General features: G+C 54.0%; 1 protein-coding gene across 3 annotated transcripts in view; it reads right to left on the bottom strand.

Moving 5' to 3' along the window:
- Positions 1-2,214: 2,214 nt before the first annotated feature.
- VSTM2L (V-set and transmembrane domain containing 2 like) overlaps positions 2,215-22,553 on the bottom strand; it is a 36,783-nt gene continuing 16,444 nt past the window's right edge. The window contains exons 2-4 of one of the 3 annotated variants that reach the window (XM_022592450.2): positions 15,694-15,863; positions 14,049-14,099; positions 2,216-4,755 (exon numbers count right to left, since the gene is read on the bottom strand). In XM_022592450.2, coding sequence (XP_022448158.1) covers positions 4,480-4,755; positions 14,049-14,099; positions 15,694-15,863 — 497 coding nt within the window. In that variant the 3' untranslated portion in view covers positions 2,216-4,479. The other 2 variants (XM_089896861.1, XM_089896860.1) reach the window with 2 other exon arrangements.

Below are 22,553 nucleotides of genomic sequence, written 5' to 3'. Positions count from 1 at the left end.
TGAAGACCAAGGGAGCTCGGGGGCTGGAGTCACTCAGAAGCATGAGAACTGCCAGGGGCACTAGCTGTAGATGTGGCTGCATGTGGGTATGAAGGCCAAGAGGAGGCCTGCACATCTGAATTTAGAAAAACATCTCCCCTGGGTTATTCTTATACTGGGGGACAACTAACCTGGGGGTGTGAGGGGGGTTTTCTGAGCTTTCAGGGCAGGGCCTGGGGACCCCCTTTAAGAACTTCCCTCTCCCAGGTCTCCTGTTTCTCTGCTGCCCCCTGGCCCCACCCCCCAGGCTGCCACCTCCAGCTCTGCTCTGAGGTCAGCACACCTTGGCTTTGGCTTCCACATAAAAATCACAGCAATATTAATAGTGGCCAGAATTTTCCAAGTGCCTCCCATGTGCCTGCTGTGGGCACGTGGGCACTGGGCTGTCGTTAAGAGGGTCCCATTTCCCTCAACAGCTTTACTGAGATATGATTCACATCCCATTCAATTCACCCATGTAAAATGTACTATATTAATATTTCATTGGTTTTTTGTTTATTTACACGTTGTGTAAATCAATTTTAGAACACCCCCGATCAATTTTAGAACATTTCCATCACCCCAAAAAGAACCACATACCCGCTAGTAGTCACTCCCCATTTTCCTTTCCCCCAGCCCTGGCAACCACCAGTCTGCTTTCTTTTTTTTTAAAGGAGGAGGGGTCTTTTAAAAAAAATTTATTATTTTTAGCTGCTACTCTTCGTTGTGGTGCATGATCTTCTCATTGCGGTGGCTTCCCTTGTTGCAGAGCACAGGCTCTAGGCATGCAGGCTTCAGTAGTTGTGGCACGCGGGCTCAGTAGTTGTGGCGCACAGGCTTAGTTGCTCTGTGGCATGTGGGATCTTCCCGGACCAGGGCTCAAACCCGTGTCACCTGCATTGGCAGGCAGATTCTTAACCACTGTGCCACCAGGGAAATCCTGAGCTTTCTGTTTCTATAGATTTTTTTCTCTTCTAGACATTTCATATAAATGGAATCCTACAATACATAACCTTTTGCATCTGGCTTCTTTCACTTAGAATAACGTTTTGATTATCCCTTAGAATAATCCACAGTATAGCATGTTATCAGTACTTCATTTTTTTTATTGCCAAATAATACTCCAGTGTCTGGACACACCACATTTTATTCATCCACTCATCAGTTGATGAATATTTGGGTTGTTTCCACTTTGGGGCTGTTATTTATGAATAACACTGCTATGAGTGAGTATTCATGTACAAGTTTTTGTGTGGACATATGTTTTCAGTTCTCTTGGGTATTTACCTAGGAGCGGAATTGCTGGGTCATATGGTAACTCTATGTTTAACATTCTGAGAAACTGCCAGACTGTTTTCCCAAGAGGCTGCATCATTTTATAATCCTACCAGCAGTGTATGAGGGTTCCAATTTCTCCATATCTTTGCCAACACTTGTTATTCTCTGTCTTTTTGATTCTTGCCATCTCAGTGTGTGCAAAGTAGTATTTCTTTATGATTTTGATTTGCATTTCCCTGGGAGCATTCCCATTTTACAGAAAAGGAAACTAAGGCTCAGAGAGATGAAGAGCTTTGCCCCGGGTCCTGAAACAAGGGTGGGCAGAGGCAGGATTCTAACCCAGACACTGTTCTTTCCCCTGAGCTGCATTCCTAATAGAGCAAGAAAAATCCCTCCAAGGAGGTGGGGACCCCTCTAAAGGGGGAGGGGACCGGAGATGAGACACAAGCCCTTGGGAGGGTGAAATGAGATCCTGTGGAGCCTCAGGATTTCCTGTGGAAAGTCTTTCACTAGTTCATAGGAGGTGCTCAAAACCTGTAAGTATTATCACTCTATGATGAGCCTGTACCCTCTAGACCTTCCCAGAGGGACCTGGGCTTTTCAGGGTCTGCCTTGCACTTGGGCTTTTCTAGAAGGGACCATGTTCATGGAATAAAGACTGGCTGCTGGCCTGAAAGGACCACAGGTCATAGACCATCCAGCCCAAGGATTCTGCAACCTGTCCAGAGCCCTGCCTGCTTCATAGCCTGGTTTATCCATGTCTTCATCCAGCCAGCCAGCCAGCCTCCAACCCACTCTTCTCTGAACTTCAGTTTCTTCATCTCAAAACAGGATACATGCCTCCCTTTGGGGCTGCTGTGGCAGTCAGCACAGTGCCTGGGACACAGGGCTCAGCCAATGTCAGTCATCATTTCAACAGTTCCCGGTCCCTGCCCTTGAGGGAGGCTCGCTCAGTCTGGCTGGCAGGGGAGCTCAGGGGCAGCCAGATGCCCCAGGCTTAGTGTGGGTGATGCTCGTGATTTCTGTAGATGCACAAAGGAGTCGCCAGCTAGCCATAGTGGCTACCAAGGCTTTACTGACATGCCCTCAGGCAGATTCTCAGCAGGACCACGGCGGGTGGGACTCTAGGCTGGGATGAGCCAGGGGGAGTCCAGAGCCCAGGGCATAGTGGGAGCAGGAGCTCAGCTTGGCAGAGCAGGGTTCGATAGCTGTGACCTTGTGACCTTGGGCGAGCCACTTAACCTCTCTGAGCCCATTTCTTCAACTGTAGTATGGGGATGGTGATACCTAAGGAGAAAATGAGACCCCTAAAGTGCAGTGCCTAAACCGCCAACCTAGCCAGTCCACCCTCGTGCTCACATGCTCGGGGCAGTGCTGTTAATTATCGTGCACCCAGATGGGACCACAAACTTTTGTCAACAGTATAATGGATAAATAAGTTGATAAGTTGTAGATAGTCATGCAGTAATAAAAATGGACAAATTACAGACACATGAAACAACATGGATGAACCTCACAAATACAGCAGTGCGTTAAGGAATAGATATGGTATGATTCCATGCATGTAAAGTTCAAAAAATGTAGACAAAACTCAACTATATTAAGATGATATACATATAGGTAGTAAACGTGTAAAAAGAACATTGAGAATGGGATGACCTTAAAAATCAGGGTGGTGGTGACCTCTAAGAGGGAGGGGGGTGATCTGGAAGGCATGGGCTGGGCAGAGGGTTCAGTTATGGGGTGCTGCTTGATAAGCTGGTAGCTCACCCCTACTTGCTTTATAATTTATTTATTCACAGAACAGCGTACACATATTTTATGCTCTCTTCTGTATGTGTAGTTATCTCAAAATCTGAGAATAATTCAAGTGCCTGGTAATTGGATTGGCCCTGGACAAAGGCTGGTTTTCCTTTGACTTCTTGTGCCCCCTCCAGTGCTTCTTCTGTGCTTGAGGGGCAGAGAGCAGGAGCGAGAAGATGCTGAGTGAGGCAGGGGTGTGGGCTGGCCAAGCCCTTCCCACCTGCCCCTCTCTGGTGGCGCTGCTCCCAGATACAAATGCCCCAGAAAGACACTGCCCAGAGGCTTTTTTAAATCGCTTTATTCAGGTTGGCCGGTAGTCACGGGCTGGATCATGTGTACAGGGTAACCCACACACCCCTAGGCAAATCCTCTCCCACGTCCCCTGACTCCATCGCTGAGGTGCGGCCAGAGGTTTGAGCCAGTTCTGAAGTGGTGTTGGGCCCAATAGAAATATTTACAAATCACCAGGGGGTGGGTGCCCCCTGATCAGGAATTGTGAGGGGATTGGTATTGGGGGGCCCTTGGCTCCCAACAGTCCCAGGCCCTTGGGTGGATTCGGCATGGGTCCTGGGAGGCGGCTGGGACACTAGGAGCTGGCAGAGGGGGCTCCTGGAGAGCCTCGAAGCCCCTCGAAGGGGTCCTGCTGGTGCAGAACTCTGCATGGGGCCGTGGGGTCAGAAAGGAAAGGCCCTCCTTCCGACTTGCCATGTGAAGGGGCAGATTCCTGCCCCGGGGCGGGCAGGGAGCTGTTTCTTAGTATAAGGAGGCTGAACATGAAGGACCCACCTGGAGGCAGTGGGGTCTCCCTCTCCTCCCAGGGCCCCTGTGAGCCACCCTGGCAATTGGCCACAGCTCTCCTGGGGGCTCTGCTCCCAGTTCTTTGCCAGAGGAGAGGCCCCAGTTCTGCTCAGAAGATTCAAGTCCGAATGTGGGGAGGGGTCACTGTCCACACCTCCAGGTCCAAGCAGGGGATGGTTGGAAGGGGGGGGAGTGAGGCTGGGAGGCCCCAGCTTGGGACGCGATGGGGGACAAGCAAGCAAAGCGAAACACTGGACTCTACTGAAGCTGGTGACACAAGGGGGCAGCCTGGCCCCGGCCTGGTGCCCCACCCCAGCGTTCCGGGGCGGTTGTCCCCTCGGTGCCCGGGCCACCGTCTCTGAGCCAGGTCACGGGGAGGGTCTGAAGGGGAAGGGTTGGGCGGGCCTTACATGCTGAGCCAAGGGGTGGTGGGAGGAGGGCCGACGTGGGGGCCACAGGCGGTCTCGGGATGGGGAGGCAGCTGGACCCGGGCAGTCCCGTCCCCAGCGGTCCAGCGGCTCCTCATGCACTCGGTACAGCCGTAGGGGCGCAGGGCGGGCCGGCGGCGGGCTGGGCATCAGTCTAGAGGCTGCAGGCCTCCTCATCCACCGAGCGCTTCCGCAGCTCCTTGCCGGGCTTGGGGGGCGGCGGCGGGGCGGGCGCTGCGGGCGGGGCCTTGGGCAGGTGCAGGACGGAGTTCTCTCCCGGCTGCACCCGCAGGTAGGCCTTGACCTTGTGGTGCCGGGCCTTGCCGTCACTGAAGTCGATGACACGGCACTCGTAGGTGCCTTCGTCCGTGGGCTTCACCCGCGACAGGCGCAGCTTGTGGGAGATGTTGCTGCCCACCACCTTGACCACCTGGGGGCGACAGAGAGACGGTGACCTGGCCACAGGAGCCGACTCCGTGGGTGGGGCCCCAGACACACTCCCACGAGGGCACGAGGAGTTAACAGCAAAAGAGTAGAAGCAACTTCAATGGCCATCAACAGATCAGATAAATAGGCAGTAGTCAGTTCATTCAGTGGACTATGGCACAGCAGCGAAAAAGAATGAGCTAGAACTAGGCGTGTTAGAGCTCAGGGACATGCAGGAAGTGAAAAGATCTCATTGCAAAACTCCTACATACAGTGTGATGCCATTTCTGGAAAGAAACACGGGAAAATACTCTACACTGGTTTTGATGACTTGTGTGTGTGCAAGTTTGAAAACAGATGGGAGGGAACACAGTGGCCTCACAGCCATGGTTGTCTCTGGAGTGGAGCCCAGGGAAGGGCCGAGGACCTGGGGTAGACTGCAAAGTGAATTCTTAGCTTTGTTTCTCAAACAAACAAACAAACAAATAAATAAATGCTGATCACAAATATATCAGGATGCTAACAACTGTTCACTTGGGAGGGAGCAAGAGAGTGACATCTGTCTTTGTACTTTGGCTTTTTGCTTGTTTATTTGATATGGTTTTAAAAATTTTACTTAAAATTAAAATATAATTTATATAGAGTAAGGCACACACAGCTTAATGAGATTTTACTCGCGTGTACACCAGTGTGACCACCATCCAGAGCAAGGCATGGGACACTTACAACCCTCTGGAGCGCACCCTTGTGGCCCCTCCTTGTCAATACTCACCCCCGAGGGGTTACCCACTAGTCTGATTTCTATCAGCATAGATTAGTTTTCCCTGTTCTTGAACTCCTCCGTGTGTGGCTTCTTTCACACAACATAATATCAGTGAGATTCCTTCATGTTGCACGGCTCAGTGTGTTCTTTTTTTATTGCAGTGTAGTATTCCATCATATGGATATACCACAATCTGTTTATCCAGTCACCTGTTGATGGACATTTGGGTAGTTTTCAGATTACAGCTCTTATGAATAAATCTGCCACAAACATAAAGCTACTGTGAGTTTTTTTTCAATTAAGAAAGAAAAGGCAGTTTCAATTAAGAAAGAAAAGGACGGTCATGTAAGATAAATCGTTGGGGAAGCTGGGTGAAGGAGACAGGGGACTCTGTGATCTCTTTTTGCAACTTTCCATGAGTCTGCAATTCAAAATAAAAAGCTGGGAAAAAAAAAGAGAACAGCTGGGCCTATAGAGTGGGGGTGGTGGTAATGGGAGGGGGCTTCCATCCTTCCTTGTCCCCTTATTTCTTACAACCAAAATGAGCCTTGTCCCACCTCCTGTAGCCCCTGCCCCACCTACACAGAACAGGGGAGAAAAGTCCCCAACCGCCAGCCACGGGCCCCCTGCCCAACGATTTCACCACCAGTTGGCACTGCAGGCTCGCCAGGGCCAGGATGGAGCTGAGTGGGATTCAGACCTGTGGCCCCAGTTCTGAGCCCATCTGGTCCCTCTCCCCTTGGGGGGGGGGCAATGGGGACAGACAACCAGCCTGCCTATTCTTGCCACACCCCAAATTCTGGAGGAGGACACCCCTGCCGATCACCCTTGCAGCGAGGAGGCCAGGATGAGGAAGAGGACGGTCTCTGAGGGAGTGCATTCACTGTGCGGCCGGGCACTCACGCACATGACTTCTAATCTGCTCCGGCTTCCCTGGCCCCTTCCTCCCAGATGCCAAGCTCCTTCTGGCCTCACAGCCTTCTGGTCTCTGCCTGGGTGCTGTCTCCTTGACTCCCATTCATTCTCAAACATCACCTCCTCCAAAAAGCCTTCAGTCACATCTCCCTGTCTATTTCCTTCCTAGCAGTCATCACAATTTGAGAACCATTTTGTTTACTTGATTTTTGTTTCTCTCTCTGGCTAAACTATAAACTCCACGAGGGCAGGGATGGTACCTATTTTGTTCATCTTAGTGACCATCGCAGAGGCTGGTACCCTGCAAATAATAACGATAAAAACATTTGTTAAATGAATGATCTCACTCTAGCTCCTTCCTTCTCCAAATGAAGTGGTACCCAGATAGTACGCTTTCTGATTTGAGGCCATGCACATATGATCCTACCCACTTTACAGATTGTGAAGCTACGGCTCTGAAAGAAGCGACTTTCCCATGGGCACTGAGTCAGTGAACGGCAGAGCCGGCAACTGACCCCAGGCCTGAGTCCATGCACTCTAACCCTCCAAGGGCATGACAGAGGCCCACAGAGGGTCACGCAGAGCTGGCAGGGCCAAGGGGGGTTTCCCAGGCTCCAGAAGGGAAGAGAGCAGTGGGCAGCCACAAGGAACCTGGCCCGTCCTCCCTTATTCTGAGCCTTCCTGGCTGGTCGTCATCCCCCCACGAGGCAGGAAAGCATGGGCTTACGGCACAGCAGGAAGCAGGAGGTGGGACAGAGGCAGAACTTCCCACCTTCCCACCAGAGCAAGCAGCGGGAGACTCTTCCAGCTGCCCGCCTGGGCAGGGGACCCCTCCTCTCCGGGTACCGGGGCTGGGCCCAGCTGGAGGCCATCAGCCCTGCTGATTCCATCACCTCTGGCCAAGGGCACGGAGAGGTCCTGCGGCCCTGCCAAGCTCTCAGGAGAGTTAGGAGATGCTGCTGCAAATGCACAGCGGGGAGTGAATTACCTCAACATCTGTTTCCCTCACGGATATTAATTATCCTTCATTTGTCAACCCTACAAGGCGCTAATGGAGTAATAATGTGAAGGCTGGGAGCAGCGCTAGGGAGGGAGCACCGAGCCCAGCCCCCTCCTCCGCCCAGCCCTGGCCCAGAGGCCAAGGCCTGGGCACCAGCTCCCTCCTGCCCTGTCGCCCCTGTGTGTGGCCTCCCCCCTCAGGGAGGAGGAGGGAGACAGGGAGCACAGCAGACAGTGCTGGGAGGCTGATTCTCTGACAAGTCACCAGCACCCTGGCCTCGGTTTTCTTGGGCTAGATCCATCCATCCATCCATCCAGCTGACGATTAGCGAGCGCCCACTCCGAGCTGGGCGCTGGGGATACCGCTGTGAATCAGCCAGACCCCAGCAACATCCGCGCGGGCTCCAGGTCTAACGGAAAACCCAGACCTCACACCCGCAACCGAGCACCCCGGGGAGCTGGTTTCCAACAGGACGAAGGGAGAGGACACACACCAGGGGCTGCTCCCTCCCAGCCCCAGGGGTCTGCGCCTTTAAGCACCATCCGGAGAAGGCAAGTAATAAAAACAGTAACAACAGTAAAGGTATTGCTGGTAGCTAGTGTTTATGGAGCGCTTGATCCCTGTGAAATGATGCGCTAAATAGTCTACACCTTATTTAAACCTCATAATAACCCCATGATGTAGGCACTGCTGGGATACCCACTGTATGGGTCAGAAGACGGAGGCTCGGAGAGGTGAAGTGATTTGCCCAAGGCCACCCAGCTGGTGACAGAGACCAGGCCTTAACCACATCTCTGGGGAGCCTCCCGGAACCAGTAAACCACAGGTCTTTCTACCCCCTCCCCCGTCATTCCATAGGCCCCCAGCCCTCCATGTCTTGGGGGAGCCCAGTCCCGCCTCAGAAGCATCTCCTGTGGGAGGGGGCCCATCATCCTACCCAGGCTTGTTGTGGGTGGTGGAGCAGCCTGTTGGATTTCAACATTCACAGACTGGGCAGAAAAATCCTGCGGCCCAGGCCTCCAACACAGCCGGAGAGGCTATGAGGGGAAGAGACCCCCAGGCGGCAGCCTGGCTGTAAATCGTAATCACCTCGGCACAGGCATCGACAGGCCTTAGCAGTGCAATTAAGCACCTAATTATGCTGAAAGAGGCAAGGCCAGTCCACACCAGGACCAAGCTCAGCCTCCTCCCTGCATGCCCACGGCCCAGGCCCTTCTGGACACGGCAGGAGCCCACAGACCATCAGGTGGGCAGGCTGGGATCTTTCTCCCGAGCCGAGCCAGGAAGAATGGGTGATGCTAATTTGCGACCATGGTGCCAGACCTTTCCTCCACGTGGTCTCAGCCTAAGAGTGACGTGGTGGCCCTGGGAAGGTGCTGGGTGGGAAGGTGCTGGGTGGGAAGGTGCTGGGGGGGAAGGTGCTGGGGGGGAAGGTGCTGGGGGGAAGGTGCTGGGGGGGAAGGTGCTGGGGGGGAAGGTGCTGGGGGGAAGGTGCTGGGGGGAAGGTGCTGGGGGGGAAGGTGCTGGGGGGGAAGGTGCTGGGTGGGGAAGAGGGGTCAGTGGGCCCCCGCCCCAGGCCAGGGCTTGCCCTGAGCTCCGCCACTCCTGTGCCTCCGTCAGCAACACCCAGCCGCCAGCCCCTTGGCATGTCCAGAACCCAACCCAGAGTCTCCCCAAATCTGGGCCCCAGAAGGCTTCACCCATTCCAGCTAGACCTTCCCAAGTCGTCATCCCCACTGCTCCTTTCACACTCTGGCACAATCCATCTCTGAATCCCACTGACCTTCCCTCTAAACATCACTGGGCCCCCTCCCCTTTTCTCCAGAATCCAGATCCCCAGGCACTGGCCAGGACATCGCAGCCTCCTCCAGGGTCTCCCCAAAGCCATTCTGGCTCCTTCCAATCCGTCGTCCCGTGACAGCCAGAGAGATCTTCCCAAAACGCCCCCAACTGAGGACGCTTCCTTTGATGGCTCCCAGCAGTGGCTGCTGGGGGGACCTTTGGGGTCTCATCCCCATCTTCCCCTCAGCCACAACAGCCTCCTGCAGTTCCTCCAACACACACACCCAGAGAAGTTCCCCCTACTTCTAGTCAACCTCTCTACACTTCAGTGCTCACTTCACCTCACTCCACCTCCTCCAGGAAGCCCTCCAGACCCACCAGACTAGGTCAGGTCCTCTGTTACTGGCTTCGCTCCTTCTCATTTTGATGGTCATAGTTGTAATTTTACTTTTTATCATGAGGGATTATTGGATTAACATCCATCCCCCACACTGACTGGGAGTACCGTGAGAGCAGGGACTGGGAGTGTGTGACCACGGCCTTCACAGAGGAATCTTTTCAGTCCCAGCCAGAGGCCGGCTGCTCTATGGATGTCTCAAGGGATTTCCAAGATGGATGGAGTGATTTTTGACTCCACATGAATCTTGCCTCCCTTTCAGACATCAGAGTTCCATGCCCTTTGTATATTGTGGATCATGGCAGGAATTTCAAGAAAATACAGAAACGTCTACTGCAGAAAATAAAGTCATAATATACCATGACCTGCCGCTTGGCCTGTTAATCCTTAGTGAAGGATGCAGACCTCACGTGCTGCTCCAGTGGTCCCAGCCCCCATCCCCCACACCAGAAAAGACGCGGGATCCATATGTGTGTCATATCTGTGGGGCAGCCAAGCGGGGTAAACAGGGGTTTGACCTATAGGGTCAAGATTGATCTGACCAATGAAGCTGCCTTTTAACCATTTATGGAGATGTGGGGACAGGGGGCTGCAGTATGCTTCCCGAGGCCACTTTGGATGTACCTGGCTTTTGGGGCTTAGCTGGAGAGGAGGCGGGGCTTAGGGTAAGTGGGCCGGAGCACGAGGCCACACATATATGGAGACCCAGGCTGCCCACGGCTATTTTGGACTGAAACAGGTTAACATGAACTGAATCTACAGCACAAATGACTTTGGTTAGACCAAAGGAGGAACTAACAGCAATGAAGGCAGGTAAGCCCCCTGGGAAAAAAGGTGTGTGGAGAATTTCACCTTATTTTACAATTAGGAAGTCGGGGGCCATCTCAACTTGCAAAACTGGTTAAGGGGAAATTAACCTAAATTCCAAAAGACAGAACTTCAGTTAGGTCAAAAGAAAAGTTTCCAGAACTTGAAAATGGACATAGCAAAATTTACCTGAGCCACAGGAATAAGGTCCTGATGGTAGAATCCTCAGCATATACAAGCTCCCGAGGGAGATACTTTTAAGGCCAGGGGGTCCTTTCCCAGGCCCCAAGTTAAATGAGATAATTCATGTAAAGTACTCATCGTGGTTCCTGACATATGGCGGGCACTCAATAAATGTTAGCTGCTTTATTATTACTATTATTATGATTATCACCATCGTCATCACAGATGCCTGTCCTCCCATATAAATGATCTCTCTTTTCATTCCCTCCCATTTCCTGTAGAGAAGCTGGGCCTCCTTTCCCTGCTCCACACATGCTAGGAATGGGAGTCACGTGATTCGAATACTCAGTTTCTACTCTACTACCCACTGTCATTCGCATGGCCAAATCCGGAGGAATTTCACAGTTGCCAGAGTGTTTTCATATATTCATTAGACAGCTGTGAAGGGGGGAAAGAGAGGCCCAGGGGACTGGCAGAGCTGGACCAGGACTCAGGTCCTGTGACATTCAGGGCTGGCTCCACTGTGTCCTCGCTGTCGCACCCCCGCACTCAGCACTGCCATATCTCACCCTGCCCAGGGCCACCATGGCGGCCCCAATGGGTTACAGAGCCCATCATGGAGCCCTGCCCACACCAAACTCCCAGAAACTCACTGTACTTCCTCCTCCGAACCTGAGGCCCCCCCAGGTGCTGACGCTACCAGCGGGGAGACTGAGCCGTTTTGTTTTCACAGTTTTTCAAAAATCAAATTAGGTCCCAACAGTTAAAAATTGGGAGATTATTCCATGGAACTCGGGATTTTTAGGTGACATGGGGCTATGGGGCCGGAATTCCTGCCTGGCTCATCTAGCTCCTATAGATACAGGGCCTGCGGTCCCCAGGTCCCATAGTTTCACACAAGCCCCTTCATGGCTGCACGTCCCCTGTACACATCCATGCACAGGCATGATGCACATAGTGTTGGCATGTCCGTTTATCAAAATCTGTGTCTGGGGGCTTCCCTGGTGGCGCAGTGGTTGAGAGTCCGCCTGCCGATGCAGGGGACGCGGGTTCGTGCCCCGGTCCGGGAAGATCCCACATGCCGCGGAGCATCTGGGCCCGTGAGCCATGGCCGCTGAGCCTGCGCGTCCGGAGCCTGTGTTCCGCAATGGGAGAGGCCGCAACAGTGAGAGGCCCGTGTACCGCAAAGAAAAAAAAAAAAAAAAATCTGTGTCTGGCTTTACACTGCCACTGGCCTGGGGGTGTGTGGGTACGTGTGACAGTCACCTGATAAATATTTATTGAGCACTAACTACCTGCCAGGCGCTGTGCCAGGCTCTGGAAATGTACCAGTCAATCAGGCAAGCACAGTCCCAGCCCCACTGTCTCCGGGGAAGACAGGCCTGAGACAAATGCTCACAGGCATGGATAAGTGCAGACAGAAATGCAGCCAGCAGGGAGAAGGGAGGGATGCCGGCTGAGTTCCAGGGTCCAGGGAGGCTTGCTGAGCTGAGCTCTGAAGGAAGAGAGAGGAACGGTTTTCTAGGCAGAGGGACTGGCCTGTGCAAAGGCCCAGAGGTGGAAGGAATGGGAGGCTGGAAGGCAGCGGGTGGAAGGGGGCAGTGTGAGCCGGGTCAAGCGAGGTGAGATAGCCCAGAGGGTGAGCAGAGCAAGTTGCACAGAACCTCGAAGCCCGCAGAGAAAAGTCTGAGCCTTCTCCTAAGCTGCAGGAAACCGGGGTGTGCCTCTGCTTACAGGTGTCCACTAACTGCGCGTCTGTGTATTTAAGAACGGTCACGTGCAAGACGCTGTCTGCACAAGGAACTGGGTCTGTGCTTGTCTGTGAGTTTCCTAGCCAGAGCCCCAGAGCCCCAGAGCCCCAGAGCCCCCGCTGGTGCAAGAATCGCCGGGGCTAGGATGGGGTGGGGGGGGGGATTGCACAGTCATGCTGAGCACATTTATTTTATTTAACTAGTTAGCACCTTCGCATTCCCCTCACGTGGGGCCCAACAGCCTTGAATTCTAATCCTCTAAGTCAATTAGATTATTCTCTCCTGTGCCTGAGACGCTCCTTAAACCCCAAACAAAATCATCGGCGAGAGAGTTGCCATGAACGGGGTATATTAATACACACACAGATTTCTACCTTCCTGGGCTTAACTGATGGGCAAGAAATGGGGTGCTGCGTATGGGTGTGCCCTTGGCAGAGAGGGAGGGTTAGGGTGAGGGCTAGGGATTTAGAGAGGGTGGACCAGCAGCTGCCCTGAGCTGGAAATGGCTCAAATTTCCAGATCGCAACTCAGAAAGGCCCCGGGGCAGACTGCACAAATGATGCTTCGAAGGCCCTTGTCTGTCATCTGCCTACCTCCTGCTTGAGCTTCTGTGGGAGCCTCCCTCCTGGCCTCCCTGCCTCCGTTCTGCCACCTCCAGTGCCTGGCACAGCACCTCATGCCTCCCAATGCCCACTCTTTACACTGTGACTTCCGCTCAGGGAGCTCCTCTGCATCTAACTGGTCTTGGGGTCCCGAGCTCCCCCGCGGGTCCTTGAAGGACTTCAGAAGGAGCAACAGAAAAGAGTGATTTTGGAGGTCATTCCCACACATGCACATTCATACCCCGGCGGGCACCTGCATCTTCTATGTGTCCAGTGGACTTCTAACCTCCTGCCAGGCTGACCACATGCCCCGTGCACAAACCCAACCTGGTCCCATGGCCACATGTGTCACCAGGCCGGTCCCCTCTACACAGTCTCTTTTCTCGATCCTGCCTGCCTCTTCCAGGCCCTGCTTTGGGTGCCCTCCTCTACAAAAACTGTCAATCCCTGAGTCCCCTGGGTGCCCCACCTCACTGGGCTCCAGCGTAGCCTGAAGACAAAAAGCTGGAGGCAGCTCAGCCAAGTCACGACCTCCAGCAAGGCTTTGACCCCTCTAAGCCTCAGTTGCCTCACCTGTAAAATGGGTGAAAGCTTGCCCTTCCCCATAGAGACGGAGCAACGATAAAATGAGTCAATGCATTAGAAGGCCCGGCCAGTCTTGAAATCCTTCAGCTGTAGTCCCCCTGTCCTGCCTCACGTCTGGAGCCAGATGACCCAAGTGACCATGAGATGCCACAGCAGTCATTCGTGATGGGCCAAAAGAAGCCGGCTCAGTCTCATTATACCCTGTTTGTTCCCCAAATAAAAAATGCTGCTGAGACAGACATGAAGCATCAGGGATGCACACAGCCTTGGCCCCAACAGGAGAGAATGCGTCTTCTCTCCCCCTGTCATTTGTTTGTGCCTGTCATTCAATGAACTTGAAAAACCTCTGGCTTTTAAAAAACAGAGCCAGGCCAATTTTTCCCCCTTCTTTTTTCCTTCTCCTCCATCTTCTTGCCCAAGTTCCCTGCTGAACTGGATTTTTTTTTTTTTTTTTTAAATTACAGCTGTGTCCTCCATTAGAGCCCTTGTGAGAAGTCATTACCAAAACTCACACTTATTTTGGTCTCGTCCTTCCCTGCGTCTTCCTGCTGAGATGCTTTTAGCTGTTGGGAGCGGGAGGGTGGAGAAAACAGAGACAATGTGTTAGGATCACGGGGTGGGGATACGAGCAATGGCTAAGATTCTCGTAACCACAAGTGACGCTCTGGGGACTACGGGTCTAGAGGTTGGGGTCCTTCAGCTCTATGTCCACTCAGGGCATGGAGGTGAGTCAGAGCAAAGGAAGATAAAGGAGGTGCCTATAAAACTGACTGTGCATGTGCTACACATTCTGATATATACGGTATTTAGAGATATACAGGGAGGGTACGTGTGAACAGGCAAAAATGGTATTCGGGCTTGGTGTGTCTGTAGGAGTGTCTGTCTGTACACTTGCATCTCTCTATCTGTGAATGTGTTGTGTTTTCAGGAGTGTTTGCAGCAGACGCTGTCGGAGCCCTGCCCACATACTATCCCCCGGCAAGCTGACCCCAGAGGCATCCAACTACAAAGCCTGCAACTCTTTGCCTAAGGGCTTTCTCTGACCACTGGAGTCCTCTGAGCCTGTGTGCTGGGGGGTTGACACCTCCAGGAGCTAGGTGAGTTTAATATATATTTGTGAATATGTTAGAGGCCATTTCATGAAACATGCAAGAATGTGTGAGCATGCCTGTATGTGCATATGAAGGTGCGTCATGTAAGTGCTCATAAGTGAACAGGTGGGCAGACACATATGTGTTTGCATAACATTTACATATACACAAGCGTAAGAATGAGAGTGTCTTAGTTTGTTCCCCCAGAAGCAGACCCTAAGACAAAGATTCAGGTGCAAGTGGTTTATTTGGTAGGTGATCCCAGGAAACATCAGGAGAGGAATGAGTGAGTGAGACAAAAGAGGGAAGGAAGTCAATGATGGGTATGTCATCAAGCCAGTTACCCCCCTGGGCAACTGGAACTTACTCCCACTGGGCACATGGGGGAAAGGGAGCAGGATGCTCTTCAGTTATCCCAACCGAGGAGCAAGGGAGCTGGGGTATTTACCCTCCAACTCCCGTCAGTCATTGATAGGGCGCTCCTCCAGCCTGCCTTGCTGGCCAGCAGGCTCTGTTGTCCAGAGAAAACCCTCAGCAGTGTTGGCAGCGGGTCTGGTGGCAGGGGATGGTGCTTACCCGGCACGTGGGCGGGGACACCAATAGCGTCCGCACTCCGCCACCCCCTCCCCCGCTCCCCGCCGCAGGCTGGCACAGTGTGTGCGTGGGAGCGTGTACGAGTGCAGAGGTGAACGTGTGTGCCGTGACTGGGCGGCCTCGTGTGCCTGCACGTATGTGGAAAGGCATGCATGTACACGTGTGTGTGACAGCTTCTGTCCCTCTGGCCTGCTTCCCCACCTGTACACGAAGGGAGGGACTCTACTCCTTGGAAGGCCCTTCTTACTGGGCCCATCCCAAGTGCTCAGCCTGGCTCCGCCCCCTGCCCCTCCCCACAAACAGGCCTCCGTTCCGGGAAAAAGGGAAGGAGACAGCTGGGGGCTTCAGAGGACGAACATAGCCGGGGCCCACGCCCCTCCGAGGAGATGAGGGGCAGAGACACACTCCTCCCCGGGGGTGGGTGGGCCAGGGCTCTCCCAGCCCCACTCGGAAGTCTCCCCAGGGGCGGTACCTGGTTCGAGGCCCATCCCTGCTTGTCCGTCCAGTCCCTGTGGCTCCGCACGTACCACCACTGGATCTCCAGCGAGTAGGAGGGGGAGCCGCTCCCGCGGAAGGAGCAGGCCATCTCCACGTCCTCGCCCGTCCGCGCCGTCATGTCGTGGGGCGTCTCTGTGAACAGGGCTGTGCGGAGAAACCGGGGGAGGGGTGGCCGGGGCTCAGGAAACAGCGGGGCCGGCGGCCCGGGGCTGGTGCGGGGGCTGGAGCTGAGAGAGAGGGAGCGGCCGCGCCTGCGGGCGGGTGTGGCCTGGCTGCAGGTGGGGCACCTAGACGAGCTCCGCGAGGCTGCGCAGAGGCCTGTGCGGCGGCAGCTGGCCAGACCTGGGGATGAAGGCGTAGGCCCGGGGCCCCGAAGGCCCCACACAGCTGGGCCTTGATCCCGGAGCCCGCGGGCACCAGATTCTCAGGAAGGGAGCGATGGATCCGAGGAGGGCTTGGTTGGAAGGTGTGAGCAAGGAGGTCAGGGAGGAAGCTGCTGTTTTCGTCAGTTCTTCCCCGATTTCTCCAGTTGCCCCCATCCTGGATCATTCCCCACCCCAGGGCACAGCGTTCAGCACCGTCTTTGCAAAACCAAATCAGACCTACCCCCCCCCCCGCCCCCTCGGAACCCTTCCTCGGGTCCCCTCTGCACCAGGTTGGGGGGCAAGCCCTGCCCACCTCCCCCTGGTCTCCATTCTGTCCTGTGAACATGCCTCACTTTCTCACCTCACTTTTGCCCTCGCTGTTCCCAATGCCTGGAATGTTCTTCCCCTGGTCCCTCTTCGTCCAGCAAGTCACTCAAAGCTCAGCTGAAACTTGGTCCCCTCAGAGAGGCCTTCCCTGACCACGTGGGTAGGTTCCCCTCAACCCCCCACCTCCCACCTGCCTGGGGAATGGTCACGGTCTTGCATCGGTTCACTGCCTGCACTGCCTGTGCAAGCTGCATGAGAACAGGGACCAGCTCTCCTGTGGCTACACATCTCCTGGCACCTCGTAGGTGTGATATATCCTCCATCCTCTCAAGAGCCCCAGGAGGCGGTGGGAGACACATGTGCCTCCCATCCCTCCAGCAGGGTCCAGCTCGCCCACCAAATCCCAGAGCAGGTGGTTCCTGGGACCCAGCAGGAGCCCCACCCACTGCCATGCCCACCAGGCTGGCAGGTAAGAGAAAACAAATCCCCGCTCAGTGCGGCCCAGCACCGCTCCCCACCATATGTTCTGACACTCGTCTCTCCAAACAAATACTGTCCTGAGATGTAATTAGAATCCTTTCATCTTCTCAGGAGAGATTTTCTCACCCTGGAAAGACACCTGGCAACAGGCAGGTCACCCAGGGAATGCTGCATCCATCAGTGCCCCCATCCCATGCCCACCTTGCTGCTGCAGCCCGCCAGACACCCCGACCCAGCGGGCAGACAAGCCCACCTTGCAGCCCCGGTGGTCCCTCAAGGCACCGCTCAGCTCAGGGCAGGAGGAGGACAGAGTCTGACTGGGGGCGGGGGTCCTGCTCTGGGGCCACCTCCCTCCACCCCCTCCCCATGATCCCGAGGGCTTTGGGAGGTTCAGGATTGATAAGTTGCTTTTTCTGCTCTGCACACAGGGTTTCCAAGTGGAGCCTGACTCCAGCAACGAGTCTCTGGGCTAAGAGAAAGTCTGTGACATCCCTGACCTCCAGGGTCATGCGTTCAGGCTGCCCACATCCTCTGAGGTTCGGGAGGGACTGGCCGCTGTTGCATAACAAGGCCCATTTAATAAGAATGGGTGTTGTTGGAGTTACTGAACACAAGCCAGGCGTGGTGTGCGGTCAGCTGAGAGCTGGGCAGCAGGCTCCCGGAGGAAGGTACCCGCCCACCCGCCTCTGCCTTCCAGGTGCCCAGGCCCCAAACTGTAGAGTTGCCCTTGCCTCCCTCGTTCTTCCTCTTACACCCCCTTTCGACCTCTGGGCAATCCCATGGGTTCTGCCTCCAGAACATCTCCTGAATCTGGTCCCTTCTGCCCACTCCGACTGCCCCACGCTGGGCCAGCCGTCACCACCTCTCACCCGTAACAGTGGGGGAGCCTCCTCACTGACCTCCCTGCCCGCTCCCCGACAATTTATTTTCAACACAGCAGCCAGAGGTAATTTGGCAAAACACAGATCAATCCCTGTCTTTTCTGTCCTCAAGCTACTTTTCCACTTGCTCATTCCATTCCTGACACGATGGCCTCCTTGCTGCTTCTCCAACGTTCCAGCTGAGATCCTACCTCAGGGCCTTTGCGTGTGCTGTTCCCTCTGCCTAGAAGGCTCTTCCCCCAGATTCTCACATGGCTCCCTCCTTCCCCTGCTTCAGGACTCTGCTCAAATGTCACCTCCTCATCAAGGCCTACCCTGACCACCTCACTTAAAACTGCATCTCTGGGAATTCCCTGGCAGTCCAGTGGTTAGGACTCGGGCGCATTCACTGCCAGGGCCCGGGTTCGATCCCTGGTTGGGGAAATAAGATCCCACAAGCCGCATGGCCAAAATAAACAAATAAATAAAATTTTTTAAAATGAAAATTGCAAAATTGAATTTGTATTTAAAACAAAAAACTGCATCCCTTGCCCCAACCCAGTGCTTCAAATCCCTCTTCCCTTCCCACATACTAATAGTGCTGTCCACTAGAACGTTCTGTGACAAGGAAAATGTTCTATATCTGAGCTAATACAGTAGCTACCAGCCACATGTATCTATTGAGCATCTGAAATATGACCAGTGTGAATGAGGAACTGAATTTTAAGTTTTATTCCATTTAAATTCATTTAAATTTAAATGTAAATGGCCACTTGTAGGTAACGGCTACTGTATCGGACAGCACAGCTAATATTTATGTTTATGGTCTGCTTTCCCTTCCAGGAGGCAGGGGCGGTGCCTGTCTTGTCTACTGATATATCCCCAGCTTGGCACATAGTAGGTGCTCAATAAATACTTTTTGAATAAACAAATGAGCAGACCTGGCTGGTCAGTGGTGGAGCAGCGTCCACAGGCAGGAGGGGCCCTGTCCGAGGGTCCCAGGCCAGGCTCAGCCCTCCATGCCTGCTCTGATGCTGACTTGCCAACTCAAGCAGGACTGAAGGGGGCCGCCGAGGACCGAGCCACCAGGAGGGCTGGGAGGTGATCAGAGCGAGCCATTGGCCCCCGGTTCTGGGACAGCCGGATTCGGCTTTGATCCGGGCCCCTGCCCACCCGGTACCCTTTGCAAACAGAGGAAGGAGAGTGGTGAGGCCCCCTAGTTGGGTCCAAGGTAACCGGCAGTGTGACCCTGCTGACCAAGAGACAGTGGGAGGGACACAGCTGTGACCCTCTCCAGGTGCCACTGCCTGAGCAATGGGAATCAGAAAGTACCCACACTTCTCCCTCCTGCAAATGGAGAAAGGGGGTCCAGAGCTACTGGGCGGTGGGGGGTTTGCTCATCCCAGGATCACAGAGCTAGGAAGGGCGAAGCCAGCCCTGGAGCCTGGGCCTGCGTGACTCAGCCACGGCCCTTCTCCTCCCAGAGATGGCTGAGTGGAGGAAGCACATCTGTCCGACAGGAGGATGGGAAATGGTACATCTGGGTCTCGTGGGTGGAAGAAAGGGCAGAGATGGGATGTCCTTGGGTGGGGTTTCCATGAGGGTGAGCCGGGGAAGGGCCAGCCTCCATCTACCCTCACTCAGCCTCCCCCTGCCCATAAGCTCCCCCAGTTGACTGAAAAACCCTGACCCTGGCCCACCAGCTCTTCTTACTAATGCAGAAAATGAGGTTCAGAGCGGGCAGTATCTGGCCTGGGGCTACTCAGCAGCCAGGAGTCGGCAAGGCCAGGCTTCAGGCCCTCTCAGCCCAACACACAGCCCTTATCCCCCAACCCGGGTCCAGTGGCTGTCCTCTAGAGGGCACTGTCCAACAGACACCAAACGCAAGCCATGCAGGCAAGACATACGGCATGTTTAATTTTCTATAGCCGTATTTTAAAAAGTAACAATTTTTTTAAACAGATGAAATTAATTTTAATCATTTATTTTATTTAACCCAAGATATCAAAAAATTATTTCAACAGGTATAAAATTATTAATGAGATATTTTACATTCTTTTTTGTGCTAAGTCTTGGATATCCAGCATGTATTTTACATGATTACAAACACATCTCAATTTAGACTAGCCACATTCCCACTGCTCAGTTGCCACGTATGGCGGGTGTCCTGGCAGGTGGTGACGCTGTGCCAGCCTCAGCTCCCCTCTCCCTCATATGTCCCAATTGCTCAGAGGAGGCGGCCCAGGCCCAGCATAGGGTGGTAACCCTTCCAAGGCCATGCGGCAGAGCTTGGATTTGAATCCAGGACTGTTTGACTCCCAAGACCATGCTACTCCCAGAGAATTCTAACTCTTTTTGGTGGTAGGGCTCTTTCTTGAAAAGGAACAGTCCCAAATGGCCAACCCTGCCTTGGAAGGTCCTGGAGAGGACCCTTCCTCTGGGACAGGGTGGGGAGTCTGTTTTATTCTGAGCGTAAAGGCCTGGGTGGGTACAGAGGAGGCATTTCACCCAGGCTGAGGCAATCAAGGGAGGCTTTCCAGAGGGGGTGTTGCTCCCCCCATCCCCAGGTGGGCCAGATGGTCCTGAGCTGGAGTGGGGAGGGGCACTGGCTGGGAGAATGGAGGGAGAACCCAGCTCCAAGAACTCCTGGGAGCCAGGAGAGTTGTCTGCAGGTGTAGCCACCAGCTCTTCCTCGCCACGGTGGGCTCTGATCCCCTCAGACCCTGCCTGGAGGCACTTGGTGGAATGGGTTGGGGGAGGCACCCTCAGGATCCCATTGACTCCAACCTCAGTGGTGATGGGGGCAATGCATCCTCAGGACAAGTGGGGAAACCGAGGCTCTAGACATTTGATGGCATATCTGAGTCTTCTTGTTCCAGAGGCAGCAACACAAAGGTTTGTCTGGGCTCCACCCCAAGGAAGCCCCTTCCCCCCAGGGAGAAGCTGTGTGCAGATAACTGCCAGGAGCACAGGACTGAGCTGGGGAGGAGGGACTGAGCCTGTTTCTGCCAACAGACTTGCTGTGTGACCTTGGGAGAATTTCTCCCCCTCTCTGAGCCTCAGATTGCTCCTGTATACAATGGGGGTTGTACCTCATGGTCTGAGACCCCCACCAGCTCAGACGGCCTGAGGGAGAAAGTGATGTATGTCCTAAGAGCCATGGTTTGGGCATTGGAAGGGGAGGGGTCCCTCCTACTTGGGGGAGAAGGGGACTCTGGAGGGAGGAGGAGGTGGCCTGGTCATTCAGCCAGGCCCCGAAGGAGGCGTGGATACTAACAAGCCAAGGAGGATAAAAGGGATGGTGTGAACCAAGGAGGAAAGGAGGGAAACCCAGGGAGCCTTGTTTAAAAATGATAATAATAGGGACTTCCCTGGTGGTCCAGTGGTTAAGACTCAGCTTCCACCTCAGAGGGCATGGGTTCAACCCCTGGTCGGGGAACTAAGATCCCACGTGCCGCGCGGTGCAGCCACACATCGTCGTCATCGTGCACCATTTGCGGAGCACCTACTGCACGCCTAGCATGGTGCAGACATCGCCTCTAACAGTCTCTAATCCACTCACTCCCATTAGACAGATGAGGAAAATGAGGCTCAGAAAGGTGACATCATTTGCCCTAGACACACACACAGCTGGAATTTGAACCTGGGTCTGACCAGCAGGCATGACCAAGACCCAGGGGTCCATCAGCTCCCATCAGAATTTGTTCTGAATTATCAGGTTGAGTTTAGTCACCAGGCTCCACACGTCTGTATCCCACTTGTACACCTCCAGAGATGGGGAACTCAGTTTCTCCTGCATCCACTGAAAGTGGGCAGCCCTAATCGGCAAGAGGTTCTTGCTCCCTCTCCTAACTCTGTGACGAGGACATGGCATCAGCACCCGAGACTGGAAGGTGATCCACATTAATTTTTTTTTTTTTTTTTTTTTGCGGTACACGGGCCTCTCACTGCTGTGGCCTCTCCCGTTGCGGAGCACAGGCTCCGGACGCGCAGGCTCAGCGGCCATGGCTCACGGGCCCAGCCGCTCTGCGGCATGTGGGATCTTCCCGGACCGGGGCACGAACCCACGTCCCCTGCATTGGCAGGCGGACTCTCAACCACTGTGCCACCAGGGAAGCCCTAATTATAGATTTTTGAAAAGGATGCAGTTGTGCTCTCCAGCCCCAGGGCCCGAGCAGGGCTAGGCTCGCTGGGAAGACAATTAAAACCACTGCCCACAAATTAGGATTCTACAGGAGAATGAGAAAGGGACTTCATTGAATGCAACATCTCCTTCCTTTCTGCTTTTAATTGTATTAATTAACCCCAGGACTAGTTAACAGGGCGTCATCTGCAGGAAACAGCTTGTGACCCTGGCCTGAGTCACTGAGTTTGGCTTCTGGGAAAGGCAGGGGATGATGACCTGGAAGATCTCACCCGCCCTTCAAGAGCAGGACCCTAACCTTCTTCCTAACCTTTCAGGCCCTGGTTCAGCACACACACCTAGGGCTTGGCCTCAGGTCTGGATTCGAATGCTGTTTCCTCTAGTCCCTAGCTGTGTGAGCTGGATAAGCCCCTTTACCTCTCTGAACCTCAGTTTCTTTAGCTGAAAAAAGGGGAGAATGAGAGGACAGGGAGAGGGTTATACAAGGCAACATATGCCTCACGCCCAGCACATAGTAGGTGCTCACCAAATAGCACTCCCTTCTCTCACCTTCTAGCTCAAAATTCTACCATCACCAGAAAGATTTTAAAAGATGCTCCTTTGTAGCCTCATCAGATTATACGGTGGATGCAACATCTGTATTTCACTCACACCTGGA

This window comes from Delphinapterus leucas, chromosome 15, assembly GCF_059928025.1.
Source record: "Delphinapterus leucas isolate spDelLeu-1000000601 "Yukka" chromosome 15, BTC_Dleu_Yukka2, whole genome shotgun sequence".
Lineage (NCBI taxonomy): Eukaryota > Metazoa > Chordata > Mammalia > Artiodactyla > Monodontidae > Delphinapterus > Delphinapterus leucas.
Note: the sequence above shows the minus strand (reverse complement) of the source record. Positions and strands in the feature narration are given on the sequence as shown.